The sequence below is a fragment of the Pleurodeles waltl genome, chromosome 3_1 (genome assembly GCF_031143425.1).
Source record: "Pleurodeles waltl isolate 20211129_DDA chromosome 3_1, aPleWal1.hap1.20221129, whole genome shotgun sequence".
NCBI lineage: Eukaryota > Metazoa > Chordata > Amphibia > Caudata > Salamandridae > Pleurodeles > Pleurodeles waltl.
This window is the reverse complement of record NC_090440.1, coordinates 2,000,424,113-2,000,442,183: the sequence shown is the minus strand read 5'-3', so window position 1 is coordinate 2,000,442,183 and position 18,071 is coordinate 2,000,424,113. Positions and strand designations below refer to the sequence as shown.

Below are 18,071 nucleotides of genomic sequence, written 5' to 3'. Positions count from 1 at the left end.
CAAGATGGAGTGGTAACTTATCTGGAAAGGAGAATGAGTCAAGTAGGGACGCTTTGTAGAGAGTAAGCAGTGTTCCAGGGGACCACTGCAAACTCACAGAAAAACTTTAAAAAAGAAATACACTTTTTTTTCTAAAGCAGTCCAGTTTCCTTTGAAGAAAATTGGGTTGCTTAAAAAATATATATTTATTTCAATGCATTCCAGCGATGGTGGTCTGCAGACACCTGCAAGCCACCATCGTTTTGATTGCATTCAATCAGAATGAGTTGCAACTTGTAACCTACCAAATGAATATTCATTAAGTAGGTCAGGATTGCAACCCATTCAGATTTTAAATTTTACGAATCAAACTATTAGTGCATAGGTCAGTCCCAAAATTCAATACTGGTGGCAGATAACTGGATTTCAAGAGCAACTCATGCTTACATCATAATCACAATGTGAATACTGTAGATGTACAAAGCATCTTATTAGATTACGGGAGGAAGGTGCTGATAAACGTTTGCTACTTAAGGGGCAGATTTCCACAGCTTCTCACTATGAAGAAATGTGTATTTCTGTGGAATTCAGAAATAAGTCACATTTATGTTTTGAGTAAGAAACAACCATTCAGGAATGGCATGATAAGTAGGACAAAATTTAAGTCACCTATTTAAGAAATTTAAGTAATCTATTGTGCATTAGTTTGTTACTGTAGTTGTGATTGCAACCAGACAACTTTCCTATCTGTTGTCAAATGCAACAATTCTATCATGCTCCTTTATATGTCTAAAAAAGGGCTTTATTAGGTGTACCTGTTCTGTAAAGATCTCCTGGGTGAAGATTGTCTTCATTCTGCTGAGCGAGCTTGGCTTAATAACAATCTATAAGACACAATAACATTCATACAGCAATGCATCTGTTTTCATTACTTTTGAACAAGTTGACATCAGGCATACACTATACGTACACTGGACCATAACTTAATTGCTCTGAGATGAAATGAACATAGAGATTCCTAACAAAGGATGCAAATATGTGTCTGACTGATTTGCATGATCCCATTTTTTTTTTTAACTAACACAACGGTCCTAATAGGAAATTCTTAAGAAACTATACCTGAAAAATATAAGTAGAAAAAAAGAAAATAGCCATGGACCCATTACAGACAACAAGTCTATGCAGATAACTTAATCTGGCATTACCAGGTGACACCCACCTAAACCAACAACTGCTTTTTCACTTACATCAGTGCAGAATAAAGAATTAACCCCTCTACACAATGCAGACAACAGAGGGCATTAGAATGCAGACATTAACTACTGTTGGGCGCCTATAATCTTTGTCGATGAAGGGGAGAAGAAAAAAATAAAATAGGGCAGTAAGTATGTTTATCAATAATGGGGGGGGGGGGGTCACGTACTAATAACCTTATGTCTACATACAAGTATACCTTAACTGCTGTTAACACCATCAAATGAGGGCAATAACTCTTTGGGCCAGTTTCGGAGTTCAGCGAACTTCTGACGGGGAGGTTTTTGCCACACTAGCTACCTCCCCACCAGACCCATTAATTTTCCCGCTAGGCTGGTGGACGGAAACTGAGGTTTCCACCCGCCAGCCTGACGGGAAACAGGGGGCAGCATTGCCTCCGGCTCATAATCAAGCCGGCGCCAATGCTGCCACCACAGGGTGCACCAACATCTTTGCAATGTTCACTGTCTGCACAACAGACAGTGAACACTGTGAAGGTGCGGGGCAGGGGGACCCTGCACTGCACACACTAAGTGCATGGGCAGTATAGGGACCCCGCAACCCCCATGACTCCCCCCTGCACCTGTTCTCCGCTCGCCAAAAGGCTGGCGGATTAAAATCTCTGCCACCGCTAGGCCATCAAGATCATGGATCCCAGTGGGGCTGGTGGAACCCTGGTGGTCTGACCGCCAGGGTCTTTATGTGGCAGTCAGACCGCCACAACAGCAGAGGTATTGACTGCCAGCCTAGTAATGAAGCCCTTAATGTTATTTATTTAGCTGGCTTGATAATAAAAATGGTCCTCAGTCTTGTTGCTTGTGAAATTATGAGAGCAGGCATGACAAATGAGATTAGAAATTACCTTCATCCCCAAAGTAGAGCAGACCAATTCGATGATAGCACTAAGCTGATTGCTATGGAAATACATAGCAACCAGGAGCAGCATCTCACCAAAGGAAGCAGATACTCCAGCAGTACTACGGGAACAGAAAATAATGAGTTCCAACATTGTCTAAGCAGTAAAGTAGCCTACTAGATAAACACTGGCTCACCTTTCAAAATATGCTTCTTCCTTTATCATCCAGCTCAGCCACATTACCATCAGTTGCTCCTGCTCTGGTGTGCTGGATAAAGCAATGTAAAATACGAATGACTATGTAAAAACATGTTATCTTTAACACACAATATGAATGACAGCACATTAGTATCCTAAATTACTAACATTTTGTCTAGAATGTACGGGAATGCATCATACATTATTATATTTTACTGAAAAGTTGGATTTTTTTTTTCTGACATGTAAGGCTCTGCTCAGTTTTCTTTCTCAAGCCAATAAATACCAGAAATCCAACTGGTACATACCTTAATCTAACAAACAGCATTTTTCTTGGGAAAAAAAGTTAAAATCATTTTCTCACAACCAATTTAACAAAATAAATTAAACAAGCATTTTCAGTGCAACGGGTCTTGGATTTGCTTGAGTTAGAGCTATTACCGTTGTAAATTCCTAACCCGACTTTTCTTGCAACACAAATTAAAAGAAAAAAAAAAAGCTGCGTGGAAAATAAACAGATAAAATAGTATGGAAACCATGCTGAAAACATCAAGCCTCGTATGTTTTTAGTAGTTTACCGGTGCTGCGTAGGTGGGCTAAACACCAGAAAAGGCATGACGTATGCATGCTTTTCACAAACGAAAGCAAGTAGATTTTAAAATGCAAGCCCACGAACCAATGAAAGTGACTGACGTGACATGGGCGTGGTTGTAAGCCCAAAGAGAGATTACAGCATGGGACGGAGTGCTTTGCGCTCACCCATAAAAAGCATTTGTTCAAATGTAAAAAAGGACTAACATATGTTTCAACCAACATTCACAAATGTATAGCTCTTGCTATTCAAAAGTATACTGTCCATAAGGCATTGATCTGTTGCCTTTAAATCGAACGTCTTTTGTCTTTTATTCTTAGTCACACATCACCACCATGGGTTTACATATCCAAATGATAGATTCTATACATCCTATTTGGTTCACTGTCTATTACACTTTGTCAGAATCTCATATACTTAAAAAGGCCTGTCATGATATGGAGTTTCAAACCAAGCATCCGGGAAGACGGCTTCCCCTGGACTTGAAAATTATTTCAACTTCGCCCCAAGAAAAAGTCTGTTTGTTAGGCATCATAAAAGATGCATGCATTTACATCTTAAAGTGTTTGTACTGTCTATATTGAGTAAGGTATCAAATCAAAAGACAATATATGTAAATTGTATGAGGCATGTTTTTTGTACACTTCATTGTCTATCATCTTGGTGCTGGTTGGGGGTTTCTCAGACATTGATGATGGCTTAGCCTGAATTTTTCTTTATTAACATTTTAAGTCTTTCCTTTTTCCCCTGTTCTACTGCATTTTTAAGAAACTGTACTCTTGCTCACATTTTCCGTCCGCTCCTCCTAAACTATATCTGCAAACATGGAGATGTCACCAAATTAGGTTCAGTATTGTGATCTTCTACCAACCCATGCAAGAATGACAAGCCCAGGAGTACATGTCCTTATCACTGGACCTAGGTGTGGATTAAGGTGTTTCTGTCAGGCTGACATCTGGCTCCAAAACACAATATACATCAAACTTTTTGCGAGATTTACTGCACCTTGGTTCCATGGGATTATTGGTCCTCTGATGTTCTCATTGTTTATGTGGCTATGAATGTGTGATTTTGGTACAAAGAGCATTGATTGGAACTCAAAGGCAAGCATGGAGAACCCCGCAATAACAAGTTACTAATAAAATTACATACAGTGTGAATGACTGGATATCTTTTGGGGGATCAGGATGTCCCACCTATGCTTAATACTATGGCCAAGGGAAATGTGAATTTCTTTGAAATGGCAATGGATCTCCCTCTCACGTGGTTCTATTATGTCCCCTCTAGGCCTGGCCACTTATTGGACCATGAAATACATTACCCATACCTTAAAAACCATCAGCTGATTTTGTAAAAAAGAAGGGTTTTTAAATCGTATTTGAAACACCTTCACTGCACTTATCTAGACACAGTTACATTTACAGGTAGTCCTTTGAGAGTGGAGTTACAGGGACCTAGGTCAAGATGAATGAAGTAGGACAAGTGGACTAGGGTTCTGGCAAAAACACGTTGACTGAACATGAAGAGTTAAATATCTACCAAGCCACTGTTGATTTTAACTGTACCTACATGGGAACATCAACAAAGTACATTGGTCTACCATGAGATATTTGTATCTTTCAGTCAGCACCTTGCTTTCAAAGAAAACTCTAAGTGTTTTAATTTATTTCCTTCAGACAATTAGGTCTCTTCACCACCAGACACTAAAGAGTATTCTGAGACTCCAGGAAGAGCTACATACCGCTAAGACTACCGCATTAGAAATGATGGTGAGGCCCAGGAGTAGGCCAACAGTGAAGCATGCCACATACTGGGTGAGGGAGCAACGTAGAGCATGGGTACTCAAAGTACGGCCCGGGGCCGCATGCGGCCCCCTTGACCTTTTCATGCGGCCACCTGGGCAACAGGAGTACAGGGTTGTTCACTCGATTCAGCTCTAACAATATAAAGATCGTAAATAGAGAGGCAATCATTTATTTCAAGGTTTACTGGTGTTAAGGAAAGGAAGTAACCAGGGCATGCTGAGCTTCACTTTAGAAGCACGTTCATTTTTAAAGACATCTTGCAGAAAATGTGTAAAAATATAACAGTTACTTCAAAATTAAAAAAAAAGTGTGTTAACATGCAGTCCATTTCACCTAAATATAATTTATTGTGTCAGTGCTATGAGAAGTTTTCAAACCTGAATTTAGAAACATTCATTTTTACCCCTACATGACAAGTACGCCAATAGGGAATTAGACAAGCAAGTCTGAACTTTTTGAGTGGCCTGGGCTCCTATTATACATGAACAACATCATAGTTTATTAAATTAAACACAGGAGCAGATGTGTACGGTGCAGACCCTGATTTCGATGAACTCATGTGATAATGAAGAAATAAGGAGGGAAAATGAAATTAAGCAATTGCCTAGGATCACACAATTTGGGAAATTGGGAAAGCCAACATTAATCCCAGGTTTTCTAGTTTCCTATTGCTCAATTTAGCCACTAGATGTATATCCTTTGCTTCGCCTACAGATACTTAACTGTCAATACTTCCAACCCCCTCGCCCAACCTCCATTCTGCTGGCATTGATGCGGCCCTCGGGCACATCACAGACCAAACTTTTTGGCCCCTGGGAAAATGTTTGCGAGTAGCCATAATGTAGAGCAACAATTTAGGTCCCTCACAATATATTTTGACATCTGATATACTACAAACGTTTCCATCTTTTGTATATAATACCTTTTGTGTGCTATGACTGGACAGCTACATCATGAAGAATTAACATACTGACTACAGTGCTAGAGACAGTTAAGAAAAATTTGAGTGACTAAATTCTGCAGCCTGTTTGTAGAGAGGTGATGTTTGGAAAGTTTTCCAACCCAAATCAACCAGCCATAAACATCAATGTTCCGACTAGTCACATTTACCACTGTTCGCACCCAGTAAATATTGTTAGCAAATAGGAAAGCAGACAGGCATTCATTGAATTTATAAATAACACAACAAGATCATTTGACATGACATGTTCTTTAAGATATTCAAAACATATGGAAGAATATTTATCCCACTAGAACATCTGGCTTGCCCTCACCCTCAGACTATTCGGCACAAAATTTGGAACATAATAAGTCAGTGAGTGTCCTTTTGGAACGTTGATTAAAAATGGATTATGTGGTTCCAGGGTTACCAACAATCCAAAAGGGTCATTTCTACAGAAACCACATTTAAACTTTCCATCAGATCATTTTTAGTTTATCTCTTCTGCTTCCAGCCATCATACCTCCCCCACCACTTTAACAATTAAGTATGGACTAACTGCCAAGATGATGCATTCTGGGGTGGTGGAGCTCTTTAACTGCCATAATATCAAAGTGCAATTTATCCCTCTAGTTGAATCTGCGAGCATTTCATTTTTCTCATTTTAAAGAAATGCAAATAAAAAGATCTTGGGCAGCAATCTTGCTCCAAGCATTTCTAAAGACATTTTTGGTGTTTTAATCATGCCTTTAACAACCATATCTGCATTTTATTAAACAATGAACAAGAAAAACGGGCTTTATATAGGTACTGTTTATGATTGCAATTTTTTTTCCTTTCAGTTTGTAAAATGTGCGGGGATCCTGCACATAAGAAAAGATAGTCAGTGTATACAGATATACATATTTTGCTATTGCTACCGTTAAATTGTTTGCTTTTTAAGGAATTATACACCATGTTAACATTAATATTTCAATTAAAGCGACAGTGACCACCTCAGTCCATATCATGTCACAGTAGGCACGGTTTACCGTGCTGGGCTTTTAAACTAAAAAAATCATTGATGCTGTGTGTGGTTGTCTAAATAGTTCACTAGAGCAAGCCAACACTGAAGAACCAACAATGCATTTCACAATGCATGTCACAGGAAACCTCCAGACTGGAAACAGTTTCTGCAAAACGTGGCATAAGGTTGTCACTCCAAATATAGCTGTGTTACTTTACTGTCATACATTCTACACGGAAACCAGAAACAAGTAGCAAAGAAGATATTGGAAACAAGCTTTGAAACACACCTGACAAGTGTAGAGAATGCCAGCAGCATACAGAAAGACAAAGAAACAAAACGGACACCAGCCGGAGTTGCCGGGGGCCTGCTTGTCATGAGTTGCAGAACCTGTTCTGCCTCCTCATCTGTAGGCCTGAAACAATGGAAGAATTACATGACATGAGACAAAAACGTGGAAATGTATGTAAATGATGCATATACCAATTAAACTACTCTCTGTGTTTGCATCGTTTTAGGCCCACTAGGTGACAAAGCCATAAAACAGACCAGCAGATAGTTTGCCACTAGTACAGTACTAGAGAAAGAAAAGGTGTGGGGAACGGTGCAGTTGCAATGAATAATAATGCTTCAAAGAACATTATTACCTGTTTTTTCTCAATTACAGAACATTTACACCTGTACTTTATGGTGCAACTGCTTGACAGGCGCTTTCAGGCACACAACAGGTTATAAAACTTATAGCAGGCTTGGGTGCTGTTGTGCAACAGAGATTAGTGTATTGTTCAAACAGCACAATGAGGTTCATCCTCATTTTAAAGCATCATCTGTTGCAGTCAGCTAACACAGTATCAAGATAAATACAGCTGCTCATCTGTGCCCTTTAGTGATGCACAGCACACCACTAGATGGCAACATCAATAGACAGAAGTCTACAAATAAAGGGTGTCGTTTGTCTTACTAAAAACTATACATTTTTAACAGGACACCTATCTGAATACACATAATATTTCACAAAGAAAGGCATTAACAAAAAAGCAATACTTGAGCCCAGCGATCCCCATCAAAGCACAGTAGAGACGCAGCAGGGCGCTGGCTTTCACTACATGTTCTTCTTTTAAGCCAGAATACACTGAAACATTGGGCTCCAGGTCTCCTTCTGCCTCCTCCACAATGTGTGTACTCCTTACTGTAGGGAGAATGCCTATAAGCTCCAAAAGAAGCTGCCGCCGCATCTGCCACAAAACGGAACTGCTGTTTTCACGTTTTCTCTAAGAAAATAAAACCAAGGAAAAACTTTCAATAATGTATATGTAAGATAAGTCACCAACTCACTTAGTTGATCTAGCTTATAAGAAATAAAAAATTCATAACAGCAGCTAAAAGGACAAACACCTATCAATGTGAAAAATTTACATTACTTATCAGGTGTGCAATAAGGCCAACAAAGACATCCTTGCCTCGTCGCGCTAGCTCTTTATATCGTGGACCAAATATATAGTGGACCAAAAAAAAGGTACACTGTGTTATCAGTCCATTCAAACCCTAGAGGAATTACAGTGTGGTTGAGCAGTTAGGCAAATCATAGGGTAGTGCTAAGCATGTACTGCACGCACACAGGGCAGTAAGCAGGAAACACACACTCAATAAATCCAACACTAATGTATGGGCTCCCATTGGTGGTACAGTATATGCTGCAGCCCATGGGGAACCCCTGGTGCCCCAATGCCCTGGGTACCTAAGTACCATATCCTAGAAACGTATATGGGGGCACCAGTATGCCAACTGTGCAAAGTCCTAAGTAACCAAATTTAGATGAAGTAAGCACAGTCACTGGGGTCCTGGTTAGCAGGATCCCAATGAACACAGTCAAAACACACTGACAGCAGGCAAAAAGTGGGGGAAACCATACCAAAAAGAGGGTACTTTTCTATACGTACCTCTTGGGGTTCCTGGTTCTTCCAGCTCCCCTCTACTGATTCCACTTCCTTGGGTGGGGGGGCTACCTTTCACAGTCCATTTTATTAGTATATGATTTGGCCCTCCCCTAGGGCCCTCACGGTTTGCTATTGCTTTTACCAATGCCCATTGCTTTCTAAACTATTTACTGATTGCTAGTGTGTATAGAATAGTGTGTTTGCTCACCTCCAGTTGGGGTATTGCCTACATAGTATATTAGTGTGCCTTTATTTTTGTAACACTATGTGGTTCTTTCATGTGTGTAAGTGCTGTGTGGCTACAGTGGTATTGAATAAGCTGTGCATGTCTCCTAGTCTCCTAGATATGTCTTGGCTGCTCATCCACAGATACCTCTAGAGAGCCCTAGCTTACTAAACACTTCCTACACTTCACTAATAGGGAATACTCTGACTTGGTACAAGGTGATAATACCCTAGGTGCTCACCAGGCCAGCTTCCTACACACCTTGTCACGCAGCCTGCAGTGGCAGTCTGTATGAGTTTGGTGCTGGGTCCCCTACAGTGGTACAAGTTACTACTCACTGCAGCTCTTAGTGACCCTCTTTTAGGACCTATATCTTGGGGACCAGAGGTACCATTTAGAAGGGAGTTACAAAAGGTGCTAAAGGCCTGGTCACCTAGGGATCAACTGACCTGTGGTCTTGTTATGGGGGATGGACCACTGGCACTTGGGAACTGGTTAGCAAAAACCCCAATGCACTTCAGTCAAAGTTGCATCAGAAATCAGGCAAAAAGTGGGGGGGGGGGGGCGGCTTCTGCAAACAGAACCCAGTTTCCTACACTCGTCAATATAAATAACTAGGAAACTTTGTTGGCCATGACAAGATACATACCAGGTTAAGTCATAAACTGACATTGCATCAAAAACGTCTTGTATAGCCCTTAAATCACATACTTCATTAATCCAACCATACATTTAAAGAGCATTCCTTTCTCCCAATAGACCACAAATATTCAAATTTCGTATAAGATAACTCACAAACCGCAGTAGGTACAAATGAACTGAGATGATGGTTACATCACTTTACATGCAATCATAAGTACCAGAAGCACAGCAAATATGTTATCTCAAAGCGCTGTATCAAGAGAGTCAAGGGAATCATACTGGGGCTGTATATTAGATTGCCCCCTCTAAGCTGTCTATGGGGTTGAACAGTCTTTTTTTTTTTTTTTTTTTTAAAGTCAAACTATGTTGTTTATTGTAGGAAGTTGGCTCTGTATGCACTATTTCAAAGTAAGGAATAGTATGCACAGAGTCCAAGGGTTCCCCTTAGAGGTAAGATAGTGGCAAAAAGAGATAATACTAATGCTCTATTTTGTGGTAGTGTGGTCGAGCAGACAAAGGAGTAGTGTTAAGCATTTGTTGTACATACACACAGGCAATGAATGAGGAACACACACTCAGAAACAATTCCAGGCCAATAGGTTTTTGTAAAAGAAAAATATCTTTTCTTAGTTTATTTTAAGAACCACAGGTTCAAATTCTACATGTAATATCTCATTTGAAAGGTATTGCAGGTAAGTACTTTAGGAACTTTGAATAATCACAATAGCATATATACTTTTTACATAAAAAACATTTAGCTGTTTTAAAAGTGGACACTTAGTGCAATTTTCACAGTTCCTAGGGGAGGTAAGTAATTGTTAGTTCTTGCAGGTAAGTAAACCACCTACGGGGTTCAAATTGGGGTCCAAGGTAGCCCACAGTCAGAGCAACCCCAAAGTCACCACACCAGCAGCTCAGGGCCGGTCAGGTGCAGAGTTCAAAGTGGTGCCCAAAACGCATAGGCTTCAATGGAGAGAAGGGGGTGCCCCGGTTCCAGTCTGCCAGCAGGTAAGTACCCGCGTCTTCGGAGGGCAGACCAGGGGGGTTTTGTACGGCACCGGGGGGGGACACAAGCTCACACAAAAAGTACACCCTCAGCGGCACTGGGGCGGCCGGGTGCAGTGTGCAAACACGCGTCGGGTTTCCAATGGATTTCAATGAGAGACCAAGGGGTCACTTCAGCGGTGCAGGCAGGCAAGGGGGGGGCTCCTCGGGGTAGCCACCACCTGGGCAAGGGAGAGGGCCTCCTGGGGGTCACTCCTGCACTGGAGTTCCGATCCTTCAGGTGCTGGGGGCTGCGGGTGCAGGGTCTTTTCCAGCCGTCGGGATTTTAGAGTCAGGCAGTCGCGGTCAGGGGGAGCCTCGGGATTCCCTCTGCAGGCGTCGCTGTGCGGGCTCAGGGGTGACAACTTTGGTTACTCACAGTCTTGGAGTCACCTGGGGGTCCTCCCTGTAGCGTTGTTTCTCCACCAGTCGAGTCGGGGTCGCAGGGTGCAGTGTTGCAAGTCTCACGCTTCTTGCGGGGATTGCAGGAGTCTTTAAATCTGCTCCTCTAGAAACAAAGTTGCAGTCTTTGTTGAACAGGGCCGCTGTCCTCGGGAGTTTCTTGGTCTTTTGGAAGCAGGGCAGTCCTCTGAGGATTCAGAGGTCGCTGGTCCTGGGGAAAGCGTCGCTGGAGCAGTTTTCTTCTGAAGGAGGGAGACAGGCCGGTAGGGCTGGGGCCCAAAGCAGTTGGTGTCTTCTTCTTCTCTGCAGGGGTTTTTCAGCTCAGCAGTCCTCTTCTTCGTAAGTTGCAGGAATCTAAATTCTTAGGTTCAGGGGAGCCCTTAAATACTAAATTTAAGGGCGTGTTTAGGTCTGGGGGGTTAGTAGCCAATGGCTACTAGCCCTGAGGGTGGGTACACCCTCTTTGTGCCTCCTCCCAAGGGGAGGGGGTCACATTCCTATCCCTATTGGGGGAATCCTCCATCTGCAAGATGGAGGATTTCTAAAAGTTAAAGTCACCTCAGCTCAGGACACCTTAGGGGCTGTCCTGACTGGCCAGTGACTCCCCCTTGTTTTTCTCATTAATTCCTCCGGCCTTGCCGCCAAAAGTGGGGCCGTGGCCGGAGGGGGCGGGCAACTCCACTAGCTGGAGTGCCCTGTGGTGCTGGAACAAAGGGGGTGAGCCTTTGAGGCTCACCACAAGGTGTTACAGCTCCTGCCTGGGGGAGGTGATAGCATCTCCACCCAGTGCAGGCTTTGTTACTGGCCACAGAGTGACAAAGGCACTCTCCCCATGTGGCAAGCAACATGTCTCGAGTGTGGCAGGCTGCTAAAACCAGTCAGCCTACACGGGTGGTTGGTTAAGGTTTCAGGGGGCACCTTTAAGGTGCCCTCTGGGGTGTATTTCACAATAAAATGTACACTGGCATCAGTGTGCATTTATTGTGCTGAGAAGTTTGATACCAAACTTCCCAGTTTTCAGTGTAGCCATTATGGTGCTGTGGAGTTCGTGTTTGACAGACTCCCAGACCATATACTCTTATGGCTACCCTGCACTTACAATGTCTAAGGTTTTGCTTAGACACTGTAGGGGCACAGTGCTCATGCACTGGTGCCCTCACCTATGGTATAGTGCACCCTGCCTTAGGGCTGTAAGGCCTGCTAGAGGGGTGACTTATCTATACTGCATAGGCAGTGTGAGGTTGGCATGGCACCCTGAGGGGAGTGCCATGTCGACTTAGTCGTTTTATCCCCACTAGCACACACAAGCTGGCAAGTAGTGTGTCTGTGCTGAGTGAGGGGTCCCCAGGGTGGCATAAGCTATGCTGCAGCCCTTAGAGACCTTACCTGGCATCAGGGCCCTTGGTACCAGGGGTACCAGTTACAAGGGACTTACCTGGATGCCAGGGTGTGCCAATTGTGTAAAACAAAAGTACAGGTTAGGGAAAGAACACTGGTGCTGGGGCCTGGTTAGCAGGCCTCAGCACACTTTCAAATCAAAACATAGCATCAGCAAAGGCAAAAAGTCAGGGGGTAACCATGCCAAGGAGGCATTTCCTTACATTTATCCTTTATTTACTTTATTCCAAATAAATTAAAAATTAAAGTGTTAAATAACTTGCGATAGGGGGTCTTTCTGCACCATTTTCCATTCTCTTTACCATTCAATCTTCAGGGCCTAGAGTTTCCCATACATAATCTCACTATAAAGTGAGAAACGGCTTACAAAAAAGCATCAGGTACGTATTCACAGTTATATCAATTATGTGTAGTAAAGACAGTGCAAATAAATATGAGTATTATACTTACCTCATCCAGATCGGGAGCAATAACAATTATGCTGCCCAACTTTTTGAATTTGCTCAGAGATAAAGGAATCAGAGTTTGTTTGCAGTGCCCTGCACCATCTTATTTTCAGTGCAGTCCCCAGTGATGCCTGGAACAGTTGGCACTTTTCTTTTTCTTTTGTTGGTGATAGGTCTTCTTAAGCTTGTTCTGAATATTTAAAAAGATGTTGGGCTACTTCTGAATGCATCTCTTAGCCGTGCACTTTAGCAAAGAGGCTGTGTATGGCATGTGTCTGCTTGTTGTGAATATCTGGGAGATGGTGAGCTGCCAATGTTATCTGGTGGCAAAGTGTGCAAAGCCAAAGCTGTTGAGCTTCCCTGGATAGCACTACTGATCTCACTCCTCTCAGTGCACTGTTTTCAAACATACGGATGTTATGGTCAATCCAGAATGGACTTCCCCTCAACAGGAAAAACTGTTTGGAGTGCCAATGTCATTTCTCTTCACTGTAGGACATTGATATGACAGAATCACTACTTAGGAGACCAGTAGCTGTGACTTGAGGCATCTTTCCGCTGGGCCATATAGGAAGGCAGCTTTTATTAGTATTAGTACCTCCTGCTCAACAGGATGCATTAGAGGGAATGTGTATTAATCTGTTCATCTTTTCCACCATGACATACAGTGTTGCATGTAACAAAACCGTGATTCTTACATCCAATTCAAGACATATTCCACACATCAAAGGTAAGTAATACAATGGCTAACTTGCCAACGGAATTGTGGGTGCCCCATTGCCAGTGACTCCACTGCTGAACCTGCTCTGCTGTGTGAAATGTCTCCATAAAAACGACTGTTGATTCGCGGACGAAACAAGGAGTTGCCATATGATGGCTGAAAGGGTCAGCATCCACACTTAAAGAGTGAACTCAGAACACTGTTTTCTGCAACTAGATGACAGACTCATACTCTGGGATACTACACCCTGTGGCCAGACCAATCTTCTCTCATCTGAGAGTAACGATAACCTGGAGAGTGCCACACAGCAGCCTGACCATAAACGAGATATAAATAGGCAGATTGATATTAACAGTATCAGCAGCTGCCTGGCTGCAGGGACTGTCTCAGATTTCTGAACAAGAGCAGGTGGGACTGATCTGGGAGAATGGTGAGTTTGCTATGTTGTTTACATTATTGTTCATGTCATAACCTGTGTAACCTAGAGCCTGTGATGAGGTTTTGAGTGTATGCAACATGGAACTGATTTGTAACGCACTGGTCAATGGCTCAGTTAATGTTCAATGAAGTTTTACAAAATAATGCAACAGTTAAAGTTAAGGGTTAGTGAAATGAAAATTGATAATGGCATCTTAATTATATTTGTTTTGTTTTTTAAACAAAAAGTGGGGGCAGTGGAGGATATCTCCCTCAAGAAAATGTAATGGTCCACAACGTAGTGGAAGCAATGAAGCGGCTCACAACAGAGTGATAAACAACCTTCATGAAGAAGTCTTATTTGGTGGGGAGTATAAGAAATACAGAAGACGCACAGCAACTTGAGATCTACAAGAAAGGCCATCTGTCTCACTGATAGCCCAATGGATTCTCTATCTTCCTCTGAAACACCAGGCATCTCTTCGGAGACAACATGCAAGTGGGATAGTGCTAGACAGATACAATTTTGCAACCTTGGATTGCAAGATCATAACTTGTCCCTCATTGTAAATCACACAATGTAACCAAGCAATACTTAATCTCCTTTACCTTGTCTACTAATCCCACCTATCATCTCCATGAACTCCTACAACTCCTCACTCCCACTAATAATCACACCTACCTCCTTCTAATTTAATCCCCCATAAAGACACTCGAGTAACTGCATGGCATGGTATCCTTGAGAGCAAAATACTAATCCCAATAACTAACAATAATCACTGAATTAACCACTAACCTTGGTTTCCAGAGCAGCAAACTGCTGGGGTAAAGAGTTTCAATGGCTTATCAGGGGTAGTAAGCACTATATAAATGCAATTACAATGTAATCAGATGAGGAGGCTTTCCACAACAAATTCTCCACATAAGGCTAGATTTGAGAGTTATGATATCTCAGATGGACTGCCACAAGTTGCAGGCATTTGACGAACAAGTCCAGTGCAGACATTAAGCCACATGGCAGTTGTTCGAGGGCACAGTTTACAGATTTCATTGCCAATCAGAGAAAAGGCCTGATTTCAGCAAAGTGCAATATGGAAATTGATTTCCTAAATATTCAAAGGAATCATGAAATCACCCTGGTCCGGAAAGAGGTGGTACACTGTATAATTAGCATTTTAAAATGTTTGACAATGTACTGGATTATGATCCTGAGACACAAAATGGGTAATTTCTTGTCTGTTTCCTTCTAATGTACAGGGTGTGCCTTGAATACTATCCTTTCTCACAATCTCCAATGAGAACCTCTTCTACCATTTCATTTCTCAGAAAGGCCTTCTCCTCCTACCTCAATAGAGTAAGATGTTGGTCACAAAAAGTCCAGTCTGGGTGGAAGGTTCAGTGGAATCAGAAATTGTTGTTTAGTGCAATGGTTTCCTGTACTCAATCATCCTATGTAATAAATTTCCATTCTGAAACAAAACAATCCTGTCTTCTAGTCATAGCACCAGAAAAACACACCTTTTCCCTGTGCACACCAATTTCTCCATTCTAAGGAGTGGCATTGCCTTGGTAGAGCACATACATTTTCTCCATCATTGCAACAACAACTACATCAGCCAGTAGAGCCATGCATTTTCTTTTCAATCTTGGTAGATGCCACCATAGTAACCGCTGATGCTAAAAATACAGTACTAACCTTGTACAATAAACTCATTAAGATTAAGCTGCTAATGTTTTAAATATAGACTGCTGCAGTTGAACAGCAAATTCTTTAGCTACTATATGTTCTAATATTCCAAAAAAGATAAAGGATGATCGGGGAATGTCAGAGGGCAATAATCTTTTCGAGGAAAAAGGGACATCCTGAGAAGCTTCCTTCAATTCTTACCAGTGAACATTCCCTATGTGTTCACCTATTGGACCCATAGGGTCATCCAGTCAAACACACCAGGAATAGTAGCTAATAGACAAGTTTAATAGACCATTGCCCTATATGTGTAAACAGTCTGAGTCCCAAATGGGGATATAACAGGACTACTGTCATAACAATACTCAAGGGAAACTTTCTCATGGAAGAGGAAGCCTCATACACATATTTGTGTCATGCTTTATCATTGGAAACCTCTCCCCATCCTGGCAGGGCAATCCCAAGAGGGAGGACTTAACATCCTAACAGATCCTGAGAGGAGGGAGCCCAGTTGGGACTCAGACTCGTTTTGCCATATAGGGCAACAGTTTATTCACCTTGTCTATCCATCAGCTACCATACCTGCTGTGATTGAGTGTATGCAACTAGGGAGGACGTACAGAGCCTTTACCTCCTCCTCTCCATTGGATGTTGAAACCCTTAGGGTCATCACCTAAGAAATGTAGGTGAGAGGAAAATCATCTCTTCCTCTCACTGAAGGCTCTTAAAAATCATCTTTAAAATCCTTATGTCCCTCCCATTAAGGTGGCTAAACACCTGTCCTGTACTAAGAAACGGCTACCTAACAACCCAAAGTCCTTCACCGCCGACCATCTGGATTTTAAAATATTAGCGTCAAAAGAGCTTCATCATCATTTTGTGCTGAATTTTGCTTGGATCTGAGACTTTCCACACCATGAAAGTAGACGACACTGGAGAGAGCCTCTGTGCCGAATATGTCTACAAGCAAGGATGGATGGCTTCCCAGAAACCTTGAAGGCCTCACCCAAGACAGGAAAGGCTAAGACCAGATCCATCCTAAGTGTTTTTTTAAGAGGAAAGTTCCTCCTGTGCCTCATTTCAGTTTTAGGAGGAATGTTCTGTGTGCAATCGAGTGGACCGACAGAATAGTTCCTATAGCCTCTCCCTGAATGCTCTGGTTCTTATTTGTAAGCTGTGCCTGTATGCAGTCACATCACTGTTCAGCAGCTGACGCTACAGGCAACCAGAGTGCCCTTCCTTTGTTATCTAATAATTATGGTCTACAAAATATGAATGACTAAAGTAGTGAAGGTTTATCGTCTGTTGTTGTTTTGGATCAAATCTTCAATTCTTTATATTACAATAAATGAACAAAAATATTTTTGACCCTTATTAGCACTTTATTTAATTTAAAAAACAAACAACTGTATCATCATTAGTGTTCTTTGCCAAGCAAGGTGAATAGCTGAGTAAGACAACATAGAACAGGATCAATTTTAAACTGCTTTGATCAGTGCAGTGGCTTAAGTCTAGTGTAACTGCATTAGAAGATCATTTCAAATTATATATAAAGATTTCATAACATAAATGGATAAGGTATGGTTAGAATGATTATTGCATGATTCAAACATGTAACATGATGCAAAGAGCAATCAAATATTCGTACCTGCTGTCCATTGCGTATGAACGTTCCAAACCAAGTGCGAACTTTGGCATTTGTCCCCAGTAACAAACCACTGACAAAACAGACCATATCGCTAACCCCGTCATCTGAAGATTCATTTTTTGTGTGATCCAGGGTCAAAGCTACTCCGAGGCCTGGAAGATGGCACTCCTCCACCTGGGCACATGTGTCATGCAAAAAAAAAAAAAGCAGGTTAATCATAAAAATAAAAATAAAACACATTCGTAAATAATGTTTTTCAATGTACAAGTGAAATTCTAACTAGAAGCAGAGTCTCTGGAAAGATCTCAAAGTATACTATATCTATGTAAAGATAACTATGGCAAAATAAAGGAACATCGAATAAATCACAATAAAACAACTTTGATATATATTTCAATAATTGAAACACATTTAAAAAAAAGAAAATCTGTAAACACTGCTTTATTTAATTGTGGTTACGCAGGGTCTCCCTGTATTTCCCTTCCCCAATACCCTACAACACTTCTGCTCCCCCTTTTTAAACAATATTCTGTTACTGAACAGCATTCAATTTCTTTCCTCAGCAGACAATCTCTTTCCTCTTTTAATATGATTTGTGGCAAACCCAGTACAAGGTTTTGCTACAGGGTGTCAATGTATGCAAGGCTTGACTGCACTGGCTCCATTATTGCAAGTCTCCCAAATCCCAGCATGGATCTAGGTCCACAACATCAATAGTCTCCAGAAGGCCCATCGAATGGGTTCAGTCTGCCAGCTTCACAATGCTGCTGGGATAACCAGGAGGAATAATCAGCTTACATCAACAAGGCTAGTAAAATTTTGTTAAATCAAATAACTTCATTGTGTTGAATGTAATCTGTTTTTAAATCAAAC

The 18,071-nt window shown here is 41.7% G+C and overlaps 1 protein-coding gene across 1 annotated transcript in view; it reads right to left on the bottom strand.

The window, feature by feature from the left end:
• The window catches only part of INTS2 (integrator complex subunit 2), a 194,079-nt gene that overhangs the window by 151,989 nt on the left and 24,019 nt on the right, over positions 1-18,071 (bottom strand). The window contains exons 7-12 of the mRNA XM_069226442.1: positions 17,199-17,372; positions 7,675-7,901; positions 6,920-7,045; positions 2,286-2,357; positions 2,096-2,210; positions 795-863 (exon numbers count right to left, since the gene is read on the bottom strand). Of these exons, the coding sequence (XP_069082543.1) occupies positions 795-863; positions 2,096-2,210; positions 2,286-2,357; positions 6,920-7,045; positions 7,675-7,901; positions 17,199-17,372 (783 nt within the window). The remainder of the gene's footprint in view (positions 1-794; positions 864-2,095; positions 2,211-2,285; positions 2,358-6,919; positions 7,046-7,674; positions 7,902-17,198; positions 17,373-18,071) is intronic.